Source organism: Talpa europaea (genome assembly GCF_964194135.1).
Source record: "Talpa europaea genome assembly, chromosome: 10".
In the NCBI taxonomy this organism is placed as follows: domain Eukaryota; kingdom Metazoa; phylum Chordata; class Mammalia; order Eulipotyphla; family Talpidae; genus Talpa; species Talpa europaea.
Window position 1 is genome coordinate 19,606,378 of NC_140077.1, and position 23,215 is coordinate 19,629,592.

Below are 23,215 nucleotides of genomic sequence, written 5' to 3' on the forward strand. Positions count from 1 at the left end.
CGGGGGCCATGCGGGGCCAGGGTCGCAAGGAGAGTTTGTCCGATTCCCGAGACTTGGATGGATCCTATGACCAGCTCACAGGTGAGTCGGTGGCTCAAGAGGGAGGGCAGAGTAACCCCCCTACACATTCCCCCTTATTCCCCTTTCTGACCCCTGCCAGGCCCTTACCCACACTCTGACCCCTTCCCAGGCACCCTGGTAACTATTCTGGGGCAAGACAGTGGGATTCAAAGCCTTGGGTCCCAGGGTGTGTGTGTGGAGGGGGGAGTGAAGGGGAGCTGGCAGGGCAGGTGGGGAGAGGCAGCAGGTGTGGGCGAGTGTGACACAAGGCTGGGAGGGTGTCTGGAGTGGGAGGTGTTACGTGTGTGAGCACCTGTCATTCTTTGTGTGTATCGGTGTGTGCACCTCCAAGAGCTGGTTGCCATGTGCCCTGAGCTTGGTGACAGCCGGGATGAGTGTGACTCTGTGTGACTGTGCAAATGTATGATCTTGTCAGATGTTTGAGGTCGTGTCTGACCCTGCCTGTACTAGTGAAGCTGTTTTGCCCATGTGTCTCTGTTCTATGTGCAGCCTATGTGCTTTGAGTATGTGCTTCTGTATCAAGTGGCATATGGCTCCCAGACTGTAGCGGGCTTCACTTTATGGTAGTATGTCTCTTTGTGAACATCCTGGGACAAGAATTTGTTAAAGTGAGTTGTGTTGTGTTTTGTGATCTATGACTGTGTGCTATGTTAGCATTTGCTGTTGACTGTATACTTTCACGTGGTAATGTCTGCAGTGGGGCTCTGTGTCTGTGACGTTTCTTGCCCTTGCTGCCTCTCTGGCTTCCTGGTGCAGAAGAGGTCTTTGGTGCATTGTACTGCTTCCCCATGTTTTCCACAAATAGCCTAGGTGGACCCAAGAATGGACTCTGGTGCCCAACTGCCCAACCTAGCTCTCAGGAGCATCTCCCATCCTAGCTCCCTGACTCCTGAGAGAAGACTGGTTAGGACGGGGGCAGCCTCTCCCCCCCCCCAAAAAAAAAAAATGTGTTCAGAGGTCATTCTTACACCTGAAGTTCCTTCCATCTCCAGCAACTGTCCCCCATCCCCAGAACTTCATAAAAACCTTTTGCCTCCTCTCCAGACCCAGAGATTGAAGCTCTAGGCTAGGAAGTGCCATGGGGCCTCTCCTTATGTCCTCCCAAACCACTTTGCTGCCCAGGCAGCCTCTTTCTCCCACATTGGGGAGGTATGTGAGAGCAGTACATCTGTGCCTGTGCATATTCCTGGGTTTGGTAGGCAGATCCATGTGTTTGTGTGGGTGACTGTGTCACCTTGTGTACATTTCCATGTCCGTGTGTTTGTGTCTCTCATCATGCAGCCTACCCAAGAACTCCAACAGAGAATGGGCGGAGGGAGACCATCTCCCTTGGGTCTGGAACAAGCTGGGGAGATGGATGGAGGCCATGATCCTTGTCAACCCTGAGGAGAGTATGGTTAATCATGGAGGTGAGAGAGAGGACTAGGTCATAAAGTGTTGAATATCCCCCCCACTCCCTGACTGGGGAAGTCCTAGTCCCTATACCAAGGTCCCCAGAAGGGGGAGCCCTCCCACTCTGGCAGGAGCAGATGTAGGAAAGTGCCAGATGTGCCCTCGATGAGCCTCAGAAAGACCTCAGTGAAATCCAAAGGTCCAGTTGTCTGGCTGTGCTATGGACTCCCATTCACACCACCAGCTCAGGATCCTTAAGAGTAATGAAGACCCCAGGGCCCTCATTAGCATCACATTGTCAGTGTCTGCTTCCTGCTTTTAACTGAGATTCCCCTTTAGTGGGAATCTTCCCCTCCCACTTGGCTATTTGACATCAGAGATTTCAACAAAGCAGAGGTTTGGGTGAAGTTCTGGAAGTACTTGTATTGGAAAGTGGTGCAGAAATGGAAGCATGAGTTCCAGCTATGTGTGACTTTAATTCTCTGGGCCTCACTTTTCTCATCTGTAAAATGCGGAATACTATTTCCTACTTGCCTGTCTTCCTAAGAAAATGCTGACAAGTGTCGAGAATGGTGGCACGCCATCAGCATCCTCACTGTAGAGAGCTCCACACACGACTTGGGAAGTAGAAATAGTACTACCAGGAGCTCTCCTTTCGAAGGAGGTCTTAAAGCGGGCGACAAGCAAGGCTGGGAGGCCGGTGCAGTCTCGGCCCAGGTGGCGCTAAACATTCCCTGGTCGCCGGAGCTGAAGCCCGGAGGGGAGTCGTTGTCCGCGGTGCTGAAGAGCGTGCCGGGCCGGGTGCAGAGGGACCATCCTGTGCGGGCGGGACTCCTGAGATCCTTCTGGCAGGCGTGTTGTGCTGCTGTCATCCCAGCTCATCAAACTGTTAGGGAGGGCGCCATAAAGTTAACTGAGGGCATCCTAGGTCGCCCTCAACTGCCCACCTTCCCCACTCCCACCCCAGACTCAAAGCCAGGGAAAACTTTTTTTTTTTTAAGATTTATTTTATTTATACAAGAACCGGGGTACAGGCCAAATGTGCAGGAGGGTGAGAGGATTCACCAGACAGAGCGGGGAGCAGAACAGGCAGACGGGCGGAAGACACTGCTGAGGGGAGCAGCGGGCGAGACAGGAGAGGTCTGCCGCGCCATGTGGGTTGCTCCGAGGCCGGCGGGGATTGAACCGGCACTGCAGAGGCTGCGGACAGCTTCACAGCACTGCGCTCAACGTCCTGCGCCACAAGGGAGGCCCAGGGAAAACTTTTTAGGGAGGAAGCACAGCTGCGCCCCACCCCAGTCCGCGTGTGCCGCTGCGCGCGCGCTGTCTTCCCGAAGGTCAGTGATCAGCCGTGGGGCATCAGCTGTGGTGCTCTCCGAGTCAGAAACAAAGAAAGGACTGGATTCGATGCGGGGGAGTTTGGGACTGACTAGCCCAGGCCAGAGCGCGCTTCCTCGGGCCTGGGGTCTCCGTCGCCGCGTCCCTCTGGCCGTGAACGCCGTTCCCCGGAGTGGGGCGCCCTCGTGTGGCCCAGCGGAGCCTCGCTTGCGGGTCTGATTCCGAGTGGGGATGTCACCAAATCTGGCGGCAAGGTTCGCGTGTTTCGGTTACCTGACCTCATAAATGTAGGGTTTTCGACCAAATCATAGGGATCCCAATCGGAGACGGAGGGGCTGTCTCTCCTGTAGACTTTCGCAGGAGTTCGAAGGCGTTGGCGGGTCTTGGGAGGGGGTTCTCTGGGTCTAACCTGAGACGGAGGAGTCCCCGAAAGAGGTCAGAACAGGGACTCGGGGAGAGGGGCTTCTCCTCGATGCAGTTGGCTGGCGGGAAGCCTGCGCCGCGGGAGTCTGCTCAACTCCCAGGACCAGGACAGACACACACGGACACAGTCTTGAAGAAAGGGATGCGGGACCAGGAAACAGGCCGCGAGGCCACATTCCTGCCTGCCGCCTCTTCTTCGCCACTCCAGCAGCGGCCAATTCCTCCTCCTCGCTTCTGCTCGCCCTGGAGTCCAGAAGTATGGAAGTGTGGGGAGTTGCCATGACAACTATGGCCCCTCATCCTTTCAATCTCTGTGCCAAAATGGGAGGAGGCGAGAAGGAGGGGCCGAAGAGCGACAATGAAAGATCAGGTTCATTCCTCCTGCGGCTCCTTTTTCAAAACCTCTATGTGTCCCTTTTCCCCGCCAGGAATCCAGAAAACATTCCCAGAGAGGGTTGTGGGGAGAGTGCGTGCCTCTCCTGGCCCTGCCCGCCCCAATCTGAACTTTAGGGACTGGCGCGACAGATGATGGAGTCAGGGTGAGTTCCCTGGAGCGGCCGGAAGGAGACCCGGGAGAGAAAGAGGCTCGGCTCGCTGAGATCCCGGCCCCGCCAGTCCGGCCCTCCCGCGCCGCCCACGCAGGGCCACTGGGTGGGGGCGGAGATGCGAGCGCCCCAAGCCTTGGGGGTGGAGCTTGGCCACTGTGCTCTCTGCCGAGCCATGAACCGATGCCCGGGCAGGTGCCGGAGCCCGCTGGGGCAGGCAGCGCGATCCCTTTATCAGCTGGTGACTGGGTCGCTGTCGCCAGGTATGAGGAAGGGAGGGAGGGGCAGGACCCCTCAAAAGTGAGCAAAGTGGAATAGGAGACTTAGAGAGGTGGGGAGGGAAAGGATCCCTCACAGAAATGGAGGGAGCAGGATCACTCCAATGATAAGGTTTAAAGGGTTCGACCCCGCAGAGATGGAGCTAGGTGATAGGGCCACTTACAGGGAAGGTGGAGGAGATAGGGGTCGTCAAAGAGGAAAGGAGAGGGGGCATCATGGTCCCTGACAAGGATGGAGAAGGGGGGCAGGGCTTCTCACTGAGAGCAGAGGGGGCCTCCTGCAGGTGGGTGAGAGACAAAGCCCCTTACAGGGAGGAAAGGTGGCAGCTTGCAGCAGACCAGGGAAAAGGCACGGGCTTTTACCAAATTGCTTAGGTTAAGGGGGCCCTAAGATCCCCGGAATCATTGTCCAGAAGGAAAAAACTCTGAGGTGGGACCAGACGGACAAGAACTCGCTAGTGAGTTCATGCGTGATGAGATGGACAAACTTGCGTGACATAGGATTGCATGTCACCGTTCTGTCTGGCTCTGGAATATGCAGTGCCGGGGTTGCGCATCACTTGGGCTGTGATCTCTGGGGTGGGCATTTCTGTGACACTGTGACTGCATGTGCCCGAAGTTCTATGCTTTAGTGTTGGGTTGGGGGTTCCTGAGTGGCTCTAAATTAGTTGTGTAGCCTTCACAAGGTTGTACCTTGGTGTGGGATTTGTGGAATTTCTGACATGTAGCTTGAGTACTATATCGTGGCACTGCTGAGACTGGCATTCAACTCCACTTGGGTTTCCTTTGGGTGTCCTAATCGGGGCCAGGAGAACCCCACATCCTCTCCCACTTGGCCTAGGGAGACCAAAACAACTTGGTTCATGGCATTCTGGGATCTGTAGTTCTCTGGCTCGTTCCATGATATCTTCTTGAGCCCCCTGGAGTGTTAGCAGGGCCTGTGGCCTCTTTTTTCCATGTGCTCCCCAGAAGGAGAGGAGATGGAGGTGAGCCAGAGCCTTGCTTGGGGAGCATGCATTCCCCCAAGCCCCCTGTCTCCAGTGACAGATGGCTGGAGCCAGGCAGAGCCAACTCTCAATCACAGCAGGCAAGACTTCCAGGCCCCAAAATAGCCCCAAGGCCTAGGGAGGTCATTAATCACCTGATGCAGCTGGGGGCTGCTGTGTCTTCTGGTCTGGCTGGAGATGGAGTGGAACTGGAGGAACTGCGAGCGGGGGTCTGGAGTCTTCACTGGCTGGGTAACAGTGGGCCGATGGGAAAGTAGAACAAGTGGCATAGGGTGGGTCTCCCCACCAGTCAGTGTTACTCCCCATTTTATCTGCGTAAGGCTAAATGACTGCATGATAGGAGTATCTCTGTGGTGAGATTTGAGTCACCTGGGGAGGGCTCGCTTAATGCTTCAAGATAGTTTTCTCTTGAACCCTCACTCTGCCTGAAGTGCACCATTGAGACATCAGTCCTTTAAATGGATAGCTAAGTGGCACTGGGATGCTAGAAGGAAAGACCTGGTCAAGTTTCTCACAGGGCCCTGAAATTTGAGAGTTATCTGGGTAGTGAGAAAGGGAAGCCTGAAAAACAACTGGCTCTTTCATTTCTGACAGACCGTCACACCAGAGATATATTTGATTGAGGACCTGAGTCCCTGGGAGGCTGGGTCAAGGCCATGGAAGGCTAGGGATGGAAGTGAGAGAGGAAAGAGGAGGGTTCAGGGACTGGACAACTGGCTGCAAGCCTATGAATCAGGAGCAGAGTGCAGGGAGGGGCTGCAAGCCTGCCTCTTTCAACCCCAATAACCTAGCCTGGCATTCAAATCCCCATGGAATCTGACCCTCGGGTCTTATCACTCACCACTTCCTTAATGTGAATTAAGCTACAGTCACCCAGGATTCCTCAAGACCCCTACATACACTGAGGAGACAGCCTGAAGATATTGACAGATCATTGCTTCTGTTGTCTTGATGCATCCTTTATCCTCTGTGTTACCTTGGGAAAGTCACTTCTCTGAGCCTGTTTCCTCAGCTGCACCCTCACCATGTCAACTATGAAAACAGGAATATAAACCCTTCCTTTCAGGTTTATTATGAGGACCAAGTGAGATAATTTATATAAAGTATCCAGGACACAAAATGTACTCAATGTTGATCCCTTTGTCAAAGTGGACTGTTGATATTTTAGCCATCTTTTAATAACTAGCTCAAAAGTTACTCTCGCCAGGTTTGTCCTAGCCTCCCAGTTAGAGAGCTTTTATTAGCATTCATGTCATGGCCTACTTAGAACAGTTCCTACCTTGTAGTAGGCACACAACAAATATTTTTTGATGTCTTATAGTTCTCTCAGAGGGCTGTTTCTCCCCGCCCAGTTAGGAACTAGAATCCTGTTCGATACACCTTCGTTTCACAGGAACCCCCTGTGCCTGGCATTCAATTGGTATAGGTTCAATTTGTAATCTTTGCCCTCTAGGAGCTTAGAATCTAGTTGAGGAAAAATAACTGATCTGGAAAGACCTGACTTCAAATCTGCATCATTTCCTCTTAGCTAGATGAACTTAAGCAATTCCTTTACCTCTCTGCACCTTCCTTACCGCATCGCTGAAATGGGTACAATGCTGTTCACTCTGCCTTCCTTCTGGGATTGTCTTGCCATCAAGATAACAATGTGGAATTGTGTGTGTGTGTGTGTGTGTGTGTGTTTTAATTTTATTTTTGCGTATAAGAACTGGGCTGTAGGCCAGAGTTGCGGAGTGGTAAGATGATTCACCAGAGACAGTGTGGGGAACAGAACAGTGTAATGAAATACGCTGCTGAGGGGAGCAGCAGGCGAGACAGGGAGGTCTGCTGCGCCATGTGGGTAGCTCCCTCGTAGGGATCAGGCCAGGATCAGGCTACAGTGGAGATAGTGATGAGACCTAACCCCAAGGCCACCATGGAGGCCCCTCAATGTGGAATTACTAAGAGCTCTAGAAATGTGGCAGGGAGGTAGGAAGGGGGGTATGTTAACAATAATTTTAACAAACACTTTAGCAGTTATTATTGTGTCAGGAGTTAGTCCACCAGATTTCCATATATTTACTACTCTCAGCAACCTTGAGGTGGGAAACTAAGGCACATAGAGGTTAAGAACTTGCCCAGGTAGGGGCCTCCCTGGTGGTTCAAGGGGTTAAGACACAGCACTCTGAAGCTATCCACAGCCACTGCAGCACAAGTTCAATGCCTCTGGCCAGGGAGCTAACCCACAAGGCGCAGCAGACCTCTCCTGTCTCGCCAGTTGCTCCCCTTAGCAGTGTATTTCAGTCACTCCTTCTGTTCTATTCCCCTCTCTGTCTCTGGTGAATCTGTAACAGGGTGGTCCCCAGGAAAGGGGGAGGTTCCCTGCCCCACCCAAGGAAGGGTGGAGCTGAGCTGGGAGAGGAGAAGCTGGAGAAGAGACTGAGGAAGGAAGCAGGATGGAGCCAGGAGACCTGGAGGAGGCGCATGGAGCCTAGAGACACGTGAAGAAACTGTGCTTGTCTTTTGGTCGTGGACTGGGTGACACAGATGTGGGTGAGACCTGTGGGGAGGTGACAATGGCGGCTTTTATCTTGATGTTGATTTTGCTCTTTTCCTTCCGGGCTTGTCTGGTTGTTTCTGGCCCTTTTTTGTGGGTCCCCACTGGGAGATGCTTTAGACTTGTGGCAGGCTTTGGGGCCTTGCTCTGGGCCAGTCCCATTTGGATGGAGTTTTACCCACGAGGGGACGGGTAACTTTGGGTTTTTGATTTAGAAACTAGACTCTTTGCCTTACCTGTATTGTTTCCTAGTTTTTTTAAAGTTCCTTCCCATTAAAGTCTCATATGTTTTGTGTTGATGCGGCGGATGGCAGAACCCATTTAGAATAGGCAGGTTTGCGGGGTCTGGGCTGCCCCTCTCCCTGTCCCATAACAGATTTGGTGTCCAAGGTGATTTAGGACAGAGCCATCCATGGTTAGTCAGCCCCATGGGGAAATTGGGCTTCCCTATGGCACTGCCTACCATAAATCTGTTATAGGACAGGGAGAGGGGCAGCCCAAACCCCGCAAACCTGCCTATTCTAAATGGGTTCTGCCATCCGCCACATCAACACAAAACATATGAGACTTTAATGGGAAGGAACTTTAATACAAATAGGAAACAATACAGGTAAGGCAAAGAGTCTAGTTTCTAAATCAAAAACCCAAAGTTACCCGTCCCCTCGTGGGTAAAACTCCATCCAAATGGGACTGGCCCAGAGCAAGGCCCCAAAGCCTGCCACAAGTCTAAAGCATCTCCCAGTGGGGACCCACAAAAAAGGGCCAGAAACAACCAGACAAGCCCGGAAGGAAAAGAGCAAAATCAACATCAAGATAAAAGCCGCCATTGTCACCTCCCCACAGGTCTCACCCACATCTGTGTCACCCAGTCCACGACCAAAAGACAAGCACAGTTTCTTCACGTGTCTCTAGGCTCCATGCGCCTCCTCCAGGTCTCCTGGCTCCATCCTGCTTCCTTCCTCAGTCTCTTCTCCAGCTTCTCCTCTCCCAGCTCAGCTCCACCCTTCCTTGGGTGGGGCAGGGACCCTCCCCCTTTCCTGGGGACCACCCTGTTACAAATCCTCTCACCCCCCACACCTCTGGCCTGTACCCTGGTTCTTATATGCATAAATAAATAAATCTTAAAAAAAAAAAAAGAATTTGCCCAGTTAAATGCAAGTGGCAAGCTGGGATTTGAACCCAGGGAAACTGGCACCCTGCCCCATGCTGTTTATTACCTATCTCCTTTTACTGTTATCATTAATAACACTAGGGAACAAGGTGCTGAGTTTTGAGGGCCTAACAGTGAGTTCAGTAGAAATTCAGCAGTCAGGAGACCACTGTTGGCTGGAGGTTTTGAAAGGAAGGGAATTAAAACTGCCTCTAAAGAATAGATAGTAACTAGACTAGAAAGAGAACAGAAGGGAGAGCATGTTAGGCAGAGAATGGCAAGAGCAAAGGCACAGAGAGAGCACCGAGTTTGGTGTATTTGGGGAACAGTGAGGAGGCCATATTGACTGGGGGAAAAAGAATCTGCTGATGGCGGTAGGGGAAAGGATGTTAAATGGCACATTTGGAATTTGGATGGGGAGATCCTCGCTGGTTTCATCTGTAAATCTGTAACCTCTAAGATGTGAGAAACCAAAAACGGTCCTTGAATTGACCTTTTCCTGGGATGGGTAGAGGGGCAAGCAGAGGGTGAAGCCTGCCTGAGACAAACCACTCCCCAGCTCACTCCTTTCCAGTCTTGCCTGGGTAAGGGCACAGTGGGGCTGGGTGTTGACGGGAGAGGAAAGGGGTAAGATCTAGTGTGATGTGGACGACTGACCCCTGGCGGTGACTCTGTAGAACTGCAGGTCAGTGAACTTCACATGGTGCTTTTCAGCACTGGGGCACCCTGATCCCCACGCCACAGTTGTCACTGAGACATCATCCCAGAACTGGACAAAGGGGGAAGGCTTCCTCCAGGGACAGTCCCCCTACACTGGGCCTCGTGGGTGGGCAAGCTGTCTAATAGAACCAGTATAGTGTGGTGGTTTCAAGCAAAGGTTCAGAGTCAGACGGAGTTCAGTTGAGTTTCTGATCTTAGAGATTTGCTTTACCTCCTTTTGCCTTAGTTCTACCACATGCAATGTGGGAATAACAGACCTTCTTTCATAGGTTTGTTGTGAAAATTCAATGTGATGTCTGTAAGCACATGTCACAAAATCTAGCACAGTGAGTGCTCAGTCAACAGTAGGCAGCAGTGGCAGAAACTCAGAGGCCAACATCTTCTGGCTCCCTGGTTCTGCAGGTCTTTCCCCACCACCTCCCCCACCCCCACAGCACGCACACACCCCTCCAGGAAGGAGCCGGAGAAGAAGGGGGAGGGGCTCCAAGAATGCTCTATCTGGGTAGTGGGTGGGTGGTTCCCCTGGAGGGTTCAGATTTCTCCCCTACTCTGGGCTGCTCCATCAGCTCTATAAAGGTTCCCAAGGAGCTGGCAGACTTTGACAGCTCCTGGGTGAAGTGTCCGCCAGGAGGAAGGAAAAGTATAGTCCCTCCTCCTCCCAGGCACTTGAGGCTCTAGGTCCCAAAGCATCTATAATAAGACCCCTCCCCGCTAGGGTGGTGATTGGACCAAGCAGCCTTTTTCCTCAGGCTAATCCTCCCTCCCTTGGGCCTCAGTTTCCCTGTCTGTGGCCTGCGGGAGGGGAGTGCTTCCTGCCTCTCAGTCTCCATGGTAACCACAATCGATACTGTGGTGTCCTCCTGCAGGGAGAGGTCACTGCTTCTCCTCCAGCCTCCCACCCCCCTTCTCATACAATTCATGCAGTTACAGCTGCACAACCATAGACCCAGACTTCTAATTATAGGACACATTCATACTACCCATCTTCAGACCCATGCCCTACAACGCCGCTAAAATACAGGTACCTTACACCTCATATACACTCAGAAATACTCCAGAACACATATATACATAGACACTCAGTTCACATACCCATAAATACAAGACACATGCATAAGAGGAGACACACATACTCTCCATACAGACAAACACAGGAACACACGCTGAAAGCACCCAGCCACACACCTGACATGTTCTGACCTGTACATCTGCTGCTATATATGTGCAGATCATGGCTTCTCACACTTACACACTATCCTTCTCTGCCTTCTCCCTAAGCAGGCTCCTCCCTCTCTCCCCTCCCTTTGGTAGAGTAGCCACAGGACCAGAGGTTGGGGGGGCAGTTACAGAGGCAGATCACAGCTTCCCTCTTCTTCCTGTCCTGTCCGGGGCCCATATCCTTTGTGCCAAATGCTCCTGAGGAGGTGCCAGTCCTTAGACTAAGGTGGCCCTGTAAAGAGGAAGAGGCTGTGGCTGGAAGGTGTGTGGGGCAGAGGCGGGGTGAGGGAGGGGAGAGGGAGGATCCAGGGAGGGACTGGGGAAAGGGAGGCTGCAGTCCATCCTACTGCGACTAGGGAGCCTGAGGGGAAGGTGGAGTGAGGAGGGCAGGTGGGCTGGTTAGCCTCAGCAGGGGGCCATGCCCCCAGCTCACCATGAACCTGGAAGGGCTGGAGATGGTAGCTGTGCTCGTGGTCCTCGCTTTGTTTGTCAAGGTCCTGGAGCAGTTTGGCCTCTTTGAGCCTGTCTCCTTGGAAGGTAACCCAGTGTCTGGCATGTCAGGGCTGCTGGCTGGCGGGACAGCCACCTGAAGTGTTGGGGTGGGGGTTACTCTGCCTCTTTGACAGGGAGCAGAGTGATGGGATAGGGCATGTGAGAGCTGAGCAGGGTGCTTGGGGAACAGGATGTGTGGGAGAGGTAAAGAAGTGGACTGGAGGGCTGGATCTGGGGGAGGTGGAGGGAACATGGGGTATTATTGGCTGTCTGAAGAGAGAGAGCCAGGGACTGACGGAGTATTTGGGGAGGTGATGAGGGTGCAGCATAGAAGGACTGAGGTATGGAGATGAGGGGACAGGAGAGGTCTGGGGGGACATGATGAAAGTTCTATAGATAAGCAAAGAAGGAAGTTGCAGGGATTGTGGGAAGACATCAGACTTCTGGGGAGTCCCTTTTGGGTCCAGGGGCCCACAATAGTCTGAAGATGTGTGTGACTCTCCACACCTTCATCCTTGTGTGACACTGTGTGAGATACAGGGGATGTGACTGTTCGTGTGTGAGAAAGGACAAAGAGTGTGACCATGTGAGCCTGTGTATGTGTTAGAATGACAAGGTGTATGACTTTGTGGCATGCTGTGACTGTGCCTGAGGAGGGCTGGGTGTATGGCTGAACCTCTTTGGGTATCTACTGTGTGTGCAGCTGTTCTTGGAGTGCCCTGAGTATATACCAGCTCTATACTCCGGGCTTAGGTTGGGGTGGCTTCTGGGGTCAGGACTGGGAACAAGTTGTATCTTGAATGAGATACAACTAGATCAGCTCAGGAGAGAGGGTGAGGGATGGATCAGATCAGCACCCCTGCTTCCCAAGCCCCCTGCCTCTCCCACTTCTTCCCAGGATCCAAGAACAGAATGGGTTCTAGGACCTAGACATAGAGAGTGGGAAGTCAACTCTCCACCTCAACCCAAAGCCAAGTGGGGAGAGTGATGCTGGAGCTAGAGTGGGGAGCATGTTCTGCCGTCTTCCTCTTCCACACAAACAACTATGCAGCTCCATCGCTTGGCCTTCCCCAGTTCCACCAAGGACAGGGAATCTGACAAGAACCAGGGTAGGACACTGCAGGGTAGACTCCCTGGGGAACTGAAAAGGTGTGAAGGGAGCTGGGGACAGGGGAAGGTGCCTGAACTGCCTAGTACTCAACAAGAGCAGACAACGCCTAGCCCATCCCACAGTCTCTGCTGCATTTATTGGCGTGATGTGGGAGCAGGCATTGGTCTAGATGAACTGGGAGGCTGGACTGAGCTTGTTTTCATCCAGTCCCTAAACGGTAGGCTCTAACTTGTCATACCATTTGGACTATTTGGTGGGAAAAGGGTTGATCCAGAAAACCCAAGCAACCTGAAAAATGAAGGCAACCCCTTTCTCTTCCTACCTGGGAGAAGCCTAGAGATAGAATCCCAGAGCAGGATGCCTGGGGCCAGGTGGTGAGGAGGATATGTGAAGCAGGGTAAGCTGGGGGAGGCTTGTGGAGTCGCCACCCCTCCCCCCCAGTTCCATAGCAGCAGTGACTACACCACCAGAGGCCCCAGGCACAATCCGGCTTTAAGAAACCAAAGTCTAAACTAATGGAGGCCTGGGCAGGAGGCCAGTCCATTATCATCGATCACCACCAGGCCTACTGCCTCCCTCCCCCTCTCCCTACTTCTGGTGAGCATGTAAGGGAGGGGAGGTGGAGACAGTAGTGGGGAGGGGGGAAGCTATGACTTAAAGCAGTTATCTCCTGGGAGCAGTACCTTGTCCTGAGGCTGGGTACTGGCTTGGGAGGGCAGGGCCTTTCTGGAGGTGATCTGTGGGGGGCAGCCACAAGACATAGACACATACATAGGAACTTGGAGGGAGGATCCTGGGGCGCAGGTAGAACTGTAGGATCCTGTACAAATAAGGGGAAGGTCGTGGAATTGTGATCAGTGATCTCTGAATAGCCCCACATTACATCAAATATTCATCTCCAGGCTCTGTTATTGTCTCAAAGTTTGCTGTTGTTTACCTTCAAAGAGGAAGCCCTATTGGAAAGGGCTGGGAAGGACCACACTTTTAGGGTGGCTGAATTAGCTGAGGAAGAACATGTTCCTCTGGTAGGAAGATTCTAGGTGACTTGGGTGAAGGTTTATAGGAAAGAAAGGTGGGTATCCCCAGGAAAAATAAGGGTCTTGTGGATGAAGTGCAGTCTTCAATATCTGGGTGCCAAGGGGACCAGGGCCGCAATATGGGTGTCATGGTGACCTTGATATGTGTTGTGTTATTTTTTTAAAGAGTTATTTATTTATGCATACAAGAGCTGGGGTACAGGCCAGAGGTGCAGGGAGCAAGAGGATTCACCAGAGACAGAGTGGGGAACAGAACAGGAAGACTGACTGAAACACACTGCTGAGGGGAGCTGTGGGCGTGACAGGAGAGGTCTGCTGCACCATGTGGGTTGCTCCTTGGCCGGCCAGGCCAGGGGATCGAGCTCATGCTGCAGAGGCTGAGGATTGCTTCATAGTGCTGTGCTTAACCCCTTGCACCACCAGGGAGACCCCTGTGTTGTATTATTATAAGGCCATAGTGTGTCATAGTGTACTTAACACACATGTCATGATGTCCCAGGGTCTTTGTTTATGTGTGGCTGGATCATGCAGTGTGTAAGGATGACCTGTATGTCCCCATATGTGTCATGTTTCTCCTAGGTCACATTTCTCCTAGGTCACACATGTGGGCTCTCATGCATGTGTTGGGGTCTGCTCATTAGGCCATCGTGTTTAAGTGAATTGCTAGGTATCAAGATGTCACTGCATGGCATCTATCATCTGTGATTTATCATTCCACGTGTCACTATTCACCTCTTGCTCTGTGTGTGTGTGTGTGTGTGTGTGTGTGTGTGTGGTGAGAGAGAGAGAGCAGGGTTCCTACAGAGGCAATCCTTGGGTTGGACCCCTCCTGCAGAATTTCTAGCATAGCACTGGAGCCAAGGGCACTAGGTCAACAGACCAGTGCCACCCCCCTCTTCCCCTCGCACCTCACTGTCCCCAGCCGTGTCCCATTATAGCAAGGTGCCTTGGCGGATGTTTCATGCCTGTGAAACCCACTGGGCTCATCCCCAGCTACCCTGCCGTTCCCCCTCTCCAGTCCTTCCCCCACTCCACTCCAGCCCCAGCCGGGTTTATTTGTGACTGGTGGGGAGGGGACAGGGAATGGAGGGACAGTGGGGGTTAATGTGCCCTCCTGGGGTCTTCTCTCTTCCCAGGCCACCCTCCAGGGCCCACTAAAAAAGCGCTGAAGCAGCGGTTCCTCAAGCTGCTGCCTTGCTGCGGGCCCCAAGCCCTGCCCTCAGTCAGTGAAAGCAAGTGCCTCTACTGTGCTTCCGGGGGCGGGGCCGTGTGTGTGTGTGTGTTCGTCTGTGTGTGCGCCCAGTGTGGTGTGTGTGTGTTCGTCTGTGTGTGCGCCCAGTGTGAAAGAGGCGGCCCTGCTCAGCTTGTGGGCGTGGCCACCGTGGGTGAGCGCTGATTGGGCGGGCGTGGGGGCGTGGCTACGGAGCGCACAAAGCCTGCGCGTGTGGGCGTGGTGAGTGGGGGGCGGGGCCCGAGCATCCGCGCCGCAGGTGCGCCAACCAGGCGGAGCCCGCTCGCTTGAACTACCTGCGTGGGCGCGCTGAGTCGAAGCGCGTGTGCGCGTGTGCGCGTGTGGGACCAGGCGGCGTGCGGGACTGTGCGTGGCTCGGCTGGGTTAGTGTCTGCACTGCGTGGCGTCCCGCGCCGCCCCCGGCTGTGTGTTGGCCTGGAGATGTGTGTTGTCCCCGCCCCGACTGGGCGGCTGCGGGTGTGGAGGACCGAGCCTGCCTCCCTCCGGACGCCGGGACATTTGGGTTCGCTCGTCTGAGCCTGGTCCCCGTTGAGTGGCCTCGCTTGTCTCTAGGTCTAGGTCTGTGTCCTGGTTGGGCCTAGCCCATTGCTAGCATCATACTGTTTTTTGCAAGCTACAAAGGCCCGTCCGGTAGCTGCTGGAGTGTCGTTGCGATTGCGCCCCACGGGGTGTCGGTTCGGCAGGAGTGAGTCCCGCAAACACGTGTGCGTGGGGTCCATGTCGTGTGTCAATGCTCGTCCGTTCCGTGTGCCTTTGCCCGCGGGGCCGGGGTATGTGTATTGTAACACGCAGGTCTGTGAGATTTGCCGTGAGTGTGAGGGGCGAGGTGTGTGTCTGCAGTTGGCCGCGTCTTCCGCTTTCTCGGTGACAGTTCACTCCCTTCAGCATTAGCCGCCCCAGCCTCCCTCCGCCCCCACAGACCCCGCCCGCTGGACCCAGGTGACTTACTCTCCTGGTGGGGGCGGAGGGGGGGGGGAGCTCCGCAAGCGTGGTGGGGGGCACTTGCCTGGGGACTGGATGTTGGGGGCTGGGCGGCACCGAGGTGGGGCGGGGCGGGAGGGGTGGATGGGGGCTGGATGTGGCTTGGCCGGCGCTGGGCGGGGCATGGCTTGGGCATGGCTGGATGGGCGGGCCTGGGCTGCAGGGAAGGAGTTGGGCGGGGCGAGGCCAGGGCTGGGCTCTGGACGGATCTGAGTCGGTCTGTGGAAGGTCGGAGCTCAGACATTCCCTCTACAATCTACTTTCCCTGTCCTTCCTTTTCTGGGCTGATGGGGTCGGGGCCTTCCGCTCGAACCAGGGATCAAGGACCCTGGGGCCAGCGCCAATTCGGACCCTGGCTCTGGGACCACGCTTGGCCTTGGGTCTGCCAACTGATAAGACCTTGAAGCTGACCAGCATTTTCTCTCCTTGCCTTGATGTCCTTGGCTCAGGGCCCAGGGAACTGACAAGATACTCTTCTTAGTTGGAGATGAGGGAAGGGATGGGTGGGAAGATGAACGGGTAGGTGACTTAGAAGGGGTGTGGGGGTCGGGCCTGAGGGTCGGCTGTCCCCCCTCCCCTGCTCCCTTCACCCCCATCCCAACAGACAGCGTGGAGGATGAATTTGAACTGTCCACCGTATGTCACCGGCCCGAGGGTCTGGAGCAGTTGCAGGAGCAAACTAAGTTCACACGCAAAGAGTTGCAGGTCCTGTACAGGGGCTTCAAAAACGTGAGTGTGTACGAGTGTTCTGGAATCTGAATGCTAAGGGAGGCCAAACGGGGTGGGGCAGGAGGGGCGGGCCCTAACTGGGACTTTTATTCGGAAAGGATGGACTGGAAGTTTTGAGGAGAGGGGCGGAAAGAAGGGTCCCTAGACTGAACTTGTAGGGTGGACCATTTGGAAGTGGCAGAAGCTATGGACAGGCCAGTTAGCTTGGTGTACTTTTTTTTTTAAATTTATTTTTATTTTATTTTATTTTTATATTCCCCATACAATTGCAACCCCCTTATTTTGACCCCAATCCCTCCTTTCCCCGCCCCCACCCCCAGTTTGGTGTACTTTTAGGGAGAAATCTTGCCTCCCATTTAGAAGAGCTACATGATGAGCCTCCAGGAGATGTGAAGATTTCCCTCTCTGGGAGTCTCAGGGCAAGAAGTTCTGTGTGTGTGTGTGTGTGTGTGTGTGTGTGTGTGTAGTGGGTGGGTGACTGGAAGGGGAATTTGTCTCTGCCTTCAGTCGGGTTCTCTCCCCACTCCCTCCAGGAATGTCCCAGTGGAATTGTCAATGAGGAGAACTTCAAGCAGATTTATTCCCAGTTCTTTCCTCAAGGAGGTGAGGGGTCAAGGAGAAAGCAGCTGTTCATTTCTAGGCTGAATGGGGGAGAAGGTTCTGGTGGGGCCAGGAATGCCAAGTGATAAGAGGGATTTGGGGAGTGCCAGGGAGGTGGGAAGCCCTCTCCTGCCTGGAAGCCAGGCTTATCAATGTTTGTCCTATAGATTCCAGCACATATGCCACTTTCCTCTTCAATGCCTTTGACACCAACCATGATGGCTCAGTCAGCTTTGAGGTGAGCTGGAGAAGTGGGCTAGGCTTTACAAAACAAATCCAGAGTGGGGGCTGGGTGAAGGGTATCTGACACAGCGTCCCCTAACCCTCCTTCCCAGGACTTTGTGGCTGGTTTGTCAGTGATTCTTCGGGGAACTATAGATGACAGGCTGAACTGGGCCTTCAACCTGTATGACCTCAACAAGGATGGCTGCATCACCAAGGAGGTGTGGAGCAACTGAAGAGCCCGAGGGGCTGCATGTGTGTGGGGAGGTGCAAAGGGCCTCAGGAAGGAAATGACCCACATGACTCACATATGCCTCACCAGGAGGAGTAAGTTCTACCCTAGGCCCTAGGCCTCCTGGTTTGGAGATTGGAGGCTCTTCTTCTCTCTTGGTCTAACAGGAAATGCTTGATATCATGAAGTCCATTTATGACATGATGGGCAAGTATACATATCCTGCGCTCCGGGAGGAGGCCCCAAGAGAACACGTGGAGAGCTTCTTTCAGGTGCCTGGACTGGGTGGGTCCTGGAGTAAGGGAATGAGGCAAGGTTTCAGCAAAGAACTTACACAAGTTCTGCTTGTTTCTCTCTTGCCATTCCCTCCTATTCTCCCTACCTAACTATCTTTTTGCAGAAGATGGACAGGAACAAGGATGGCGTGGTGACCATTGAGGAATTCATTGAGTCATGTCAAAAGGTATAGGCTCCTGCCCTTCTCATTTGCCTGGTCCTGACTCAGGCCTCATTCAGTAATGTAGGAGAAGGCTTCCTTGGGCAGAGCACCACCTTACAACACCTGCCTTCTTCCCCCTATTTCCCAGTCCTATTCCTTCACAACTTGGAGAACCATGTCCCTTCCCTAACTCAGGTCTCTGGGTGTCTCCCTCTTCTCAGCCTTACTGTGTCATGAATGTCACTATTTCTGACCTGGTGTTGTCCTCCCTGTTTCTGACAAATTCTTTTCCTTTCTCTCTCCAATCTGCCTCTCTCACACCATGGCTGCAGGACGAGAACATCATGAGGTCCATGCAACTCTTTGACAATGTCATCTAGCTCCCCAGGACAGGGGGTCAGTTGTCCTGGGGGGGGGGCTCATGCTCTAGTCCTAGTCCTGGTGGACCTCACCCTTCTCTTCCCAGGTCTGTCCTCATTTTAGCCCTGCCCTGGGGGCTGTAGGGATCCAAGAGCCTGGGGATTCAGTGGTCCAGATTGCTGGAGCAGAATGGGCCAGGAGTGGGCAGAGTATATCTGTAGGGTGTTCCCAACTCCCAGCAGGTCCCACCTCTTTCCTGCCTAATACTCAGTGTTGAGGGTGCCTCTGCTATAGAAATTGAGTGGTTCTCCACCTCCCAACCCCACTCTAGAACCACAACAATAGACACAATGTCTCCTGCTATGGTGCTTTCCCTATCCCTGAGTCCCATAAACATTTCCCCTAAGACTCCTTTCTCAAAGAGGATGCTCTGTCCTTGGCACTGACTGACCTTTTTAACTAACCTTTGAGATACCTGTAGGAGGAATGTAGAGGGAGGAATCTTGGGCCTGAACCAGTGGTTAGGTCCTAGGAGGTGGCTGGAGTTGAGCAGAAATTCTGGCGATTATCAGTGAGAGCTCAGGCATGCCAGGGTGAAGTTCTGAGTCCCACAGGTCTGCCACCCCAAGCCATTAGAATAAGAGTTGCCAGGTTCTTCAGAAGACATAGTACCCCAAGAAAGCCTGAGATCCTGGTGTCTGGCTCATCCCTAGAATTTTTTTCCTCTCCTTTTCTGTTATGTGTGATAGTGGCAGCAGGGGAAAGTGGGTGGGAGATATCCTGGCTGATACCTGCCAAAATTCCAGCCTACCTTCCTGGACAACTACAACTTGAGTTTTCATTTACCATTTCCTCTAGACTTGGAGGCATGAAGTAATTCAGGGACCACCCAGTGGATGCCTTAGAAGAAAAGGGAAGAGGGAGGGAGGCACAGCATCTGAACCCAGCATGGGGGCATTCATTAGAATCTTGGGAGAACCCAGGCTCTATTCCAACTCCCCATATAACCTCGGTTTCCACCTAGGGTCTCCTCTTGCTCTATTCACTTTATCCAGAGATGCCCCTGAGCATACCTAGAAGGCAGGGACCATAGAACCCAGGTCCCACCTTATTGTCAGCACTCCTGCCATGCTGCCACTCTTAATATACCTGCTTGTCCCATTTAGCTCATTCTTTCAGTCTGCCAGGATCTGAGGGGTAGGGCCCCCAGGGAGTCCCTTTCCTATCAGAACACTGTTGACTGCTTTGCATTTTTGATTCCTCTGTATATTTTGTAAAAGAAGAAATACAACAGATCCAATAAAACACAATGGCTATGCACGGGCTGCTGTCTCTGCCTTTTTGTCTGCCCCACTCCATCACATACCCCTAACATGTACACCTGCAGCCTTTTAGTCCCCAAAGAAAATGTTTCTCTCTCCCATAAAATGGACAACCCTCAAAAGGAGATTGAGACACAGGTATTGGAAGTGTTGAAAACCCACCTGACCTCAGCGAGGCTGTCATGTGAATCACGTCCTGAGAGAAGACAGGAGGAGACCGATATCCATGTCCTGAAGACTGTTGTTTAGAGAATAAACATCCTACTTAATCTCAGAGTGTTTTCTGTTCAGGGGGATAGTTTCCTTTAATTTCTAATGAAAGTTCCTTTGTGTAAATATTGCAACTTTGCCTCAAGTATGTCCATACTCCAGCCAGGAATGATGGGAGTTAGATGGAAAGGATCCAAGGTAGGTCCCCATGGAACAGGTAAACCAAAAGGTTACAGAACCTTTCTTTGTTCTGTTCCTCCTTTACTTCAGGCTCCATTATGTGATGAAGGGCCAGGCTTTCTTTTTCATTATCTTACACATTGAAAAGGTCAAGGGAGGGAGATACTGTCCAAGAAACAAAAAGTAACTTCCAGAGTTCATCAGTTTATCAGCTGTGTTCCCTGCTCACATCATCAGCCAACCATCTATTCCTTAGGTTTCTTTGGGTCATAATGCCCTGAAGGAGCTGATGAAAGTTGGGACATCCTTGGTGGACTAGGGGTTAAGTCTCAGCGCTATCACTCTGATGGCTGGAGTTCAGTCCCCGGCCAGGGTCAGGGAGCTAACCCATGAAGGGTACAGCAGACCTCTCCTGTTTTGCCCACTGCTCCCCTTAGCAGTATATTTCTGCTCCCCACTCTGTCTTGGTGAACCCTCAAAGCACCCCCCCACAACTCTGGCCTACACCCTCGTTCTTCTAGGCAAAAATAAATCTTGGGTCTCCCTGGTGGTGCAGGGGTTAGGTCTCAGTGCTATCTGGTTATCACTAACCACTGTGGCCTGAGTTCATCCCTGGCCAGGGAGCTGACCCACATGGTGCAGCAGACCTCTCCTGTTTCACCAGCTGCTCCTCTCAGCAGTGTATTTCAATAGATCCACCTGTTCTGCTCCCCACTCTGTCTCTGGTGAGTCCTCTCACCACCACACCTTTGGCCTACACCCCAGTTCTTATATGCATAAATGAATAGAATAAATCTTTTAAAAATAAATACCCCCCCCAAAAAAAAAAAGCAGTGTAGCGTATCTCTGGTAGCATAGGGATTGTCTCAAGTGCTATCATGGTATCACCACTGTGGCCTGAGTTCGATCCCCAGCCAGGGAGCTAACCCACATATGGTGCAGCAGACCTCTCCTGTCTCACCTCTGACCTACAAATCTTCTATGCCAAAAAAAAAAAAAAAAAAAAAAAAAAGTTGTTGTGGGTCTACTATCCAGAAAGAAAAGAATGCACACTTTTCCATATATTTTTTTGTTCCTGAAGTGCATGCATAGGTCCTAAGTTAAGAACCTGTGATCTAGTCTATCAGCCTTCTATTGTACAGAAAAGGAAAAAAGTCCAAAGAGGGGCAAGGACTTGCTCAGTGTCAGCAGTGAGTTTATAGGATGTCTAATGTGATCTTGGGGCACAGTAAAGAGTTGTACATGAAGGGTAAATGCTGTGTATATTGTGCATAATCTATTTTTTTATTTTATTTTTTATTTTTTATTTTTTTTATTCATACAAGCACTGGGTACAGTCAGAAGCGCGGGAGGGTGAGAGAATTCATCAGAGCCAGAGCGGGGAGCAGAACAGACAGAAGGACTGAAGTACACTGCTGAGGGGAGCAGCGGGCGGCAGGAGAGGTCTGTGCACCATGTGGGACCCTCCTCTGGTGGCCGGGGAGCAGCCGGGGATCGAACCGGCACTGCAGAGGCTGCGGGCAGCTTCGCAACCCAGCGCTCAACTGCTGCGCCACCGGGGAGGCCCTAATCTATTTTTTTAAAGATTTATTTATGCATGCAAGAACTGGGGTATAGGCTAGAGGTGTGGGTGGTGAGAGGATTTACCAGAGACAGTAGGGACCAGAACAGGCAGATCTACTGAAGTACACTGCTGAGTGTACTCTCTTGACAGAGAGGTCTGTTGTTGCGCCATGTGGGTAGCTCCCTGGAGGGATGGAACTGGTGCTGCAGTGGTTGTGAATAGCTTTATAGGTTGCATATTAACCCCTTGCACCACCAGGGAGGCCCTGTCTGCAGAATCTAAACAAGGTTACACTCCACTGCTCTCATGGTACTCGATACTTTTTCTTTATAACACTTCTTAGTTTTTAAGCCTGTATTTATTTGCGTGATTGTCAAACCACTTTGATACACTGTGAGCTAAGCACTGGAGTGCCAGGGCTAGGTTTTTTCCCCATCACTATCCTATCCTTGAAACTGGCACACAATCATTGTAGATTGATTACATGAATGAGCATAGTGAATGTATGTATAAAATTGGGTTAGGTATGGATCCAGTCTTTTTTGTTAGGGTAAATTCAAGTTTGAGGGGAGTTGAAATCTGGAACTGAGAATTGCTAGTGAGATGACATACTCCATAAAAAACAACAAACTGGCATTCTGTGCATTTTTTGGCCACTAGTTGTATTAAACACACCTTTCTTACCTTTCAAAATTTCATGATTTTTTTTTTTTCTGCCTTTCTGGCTACCCCTCCTCAGCTCTTCCTTGCATCCTTCTCACCTGGAATTCTATTTTTTTTTTAAGATTTATTTATTTATTTATTTATTTATTTATTTATTTATTTATTTATTTATTTATTTATATAAGCACTGGGTACAGTCAGAAGTGCGGGAGAGTGAGAGGATTCACCAGAGACAGAGCAGGAAACAGAACAGGCAGACTGACGAAATACACTACTGAGGGGAGCCGCAGGCGGCAGGAGAGGTCTGTGCGCCATGTGGGACCCTCGCCTGCGGCCGGGGATCGAACCTGTGCTGCAGAGGCTGTGGGCAGCTTTGCAACGCAGCACTCAACCGCTGTGCCACCAGGGGAGGCCCTCACCTGGAATTCTAAAGGAGCACCACAGCTCAGATAATGTTCAGTTCCATGGTCTTAAGTACCATTTACATGCAAAGGACTCCTAGGTTTGTATGCCGGGAATTCTTCTCTGAGCTTCAAAATCCATATATCCAATTGCCTGTTTAACATATTCACGTGGACCTGTATGGTCAAACTTCACATGTTCAAATGGAGCTTCAAGTCACACACTCCCAATGTGCTTCATCTCAGGAAGTGACACCATCTACCTAGTTACTCAGACAAAACTTAGGAGACTTCATTTTTTCTTCTTCCTTAATCTTCCTCAATCCTCCTTAAGTCAGTCACCAGTTCTACCACCAAAGGCACACCATCCATCTCTTTCTCCATCGTTACCTAGCCTAAGACACTATCTACTATGTCGCGCACCTGGATTACTACTTATTCTCCATCTGTAAAGTAGCTCTTCCTTGCTGTGGTTATTGTTTACCACATCCCTCTATTTCCTCCTTTCAGTTTCTTTTCATATATTGAATTTGTTATGATTCTGCAACTAGAATATTCCTTGCCCTGTGTAGGCAAGGCCCTATTTCATTCATTTTGCAAATATTAATCATACTCTTACTAAACTCTGGTTCCTGTTTTGTAGATGCTGAGGTTTGGAGGTCTGGTATGGAGAGAGAGGGTAAGGCAATTGTGTGTCAAGAACTGCCTTTCAAGTTTGTAAGGTACAATGTG

At 51.9% G+C, this 23,215-nt stretch overlaps 1 protein-coding gene across 8 annotated transcripts; it reads left to right on the forward strand.

Annotated features, from left to right (window-relative positions):
• Positions 1–8: 8 nt before the first annotated feature.
• Positions 9–18,163, forward strand: KCNIP2 (potassium voltage-gated channel interacting protein 2; the record flags this gene model as incomplete). Of its 8 annotated transcripts, none has more annotated exons than XM_084245635.1 (10): positions 9–81; positions 14,465–14,575; positions 15,421–15,519; positions 16,166–16,290; positions 16,824–16,893; positions 17,058–17,128; positions 17,226–17,333; positions 17,512–17,616; positions 17,745–17,807; positions 18,116–18,163. In XM_084245635.1, 10 exons carry the CDS (start codon positions 9–11, stop codon positions 18,161–18,163), a joined length of 873 nt encoding a protein of 290 aa, XP_084101761.1. The 8 variants fall into 8 exon arrangements, with proteins under 8 accessions (XP_084101761.1, XP_084101762.1, XP_084101763.1 ...); XM_084245636.1 differs by having other exon boundaries at positions 15,466–15,519; XM_084245637.1 differs by lacking the exon at positions 15,421–15,519 and having other exon boundaries at positions 14,465–14,564; positions 16,170–16,290.
• Positions 18,164–23,215: the final 5,052 nt, after the last annotated feature.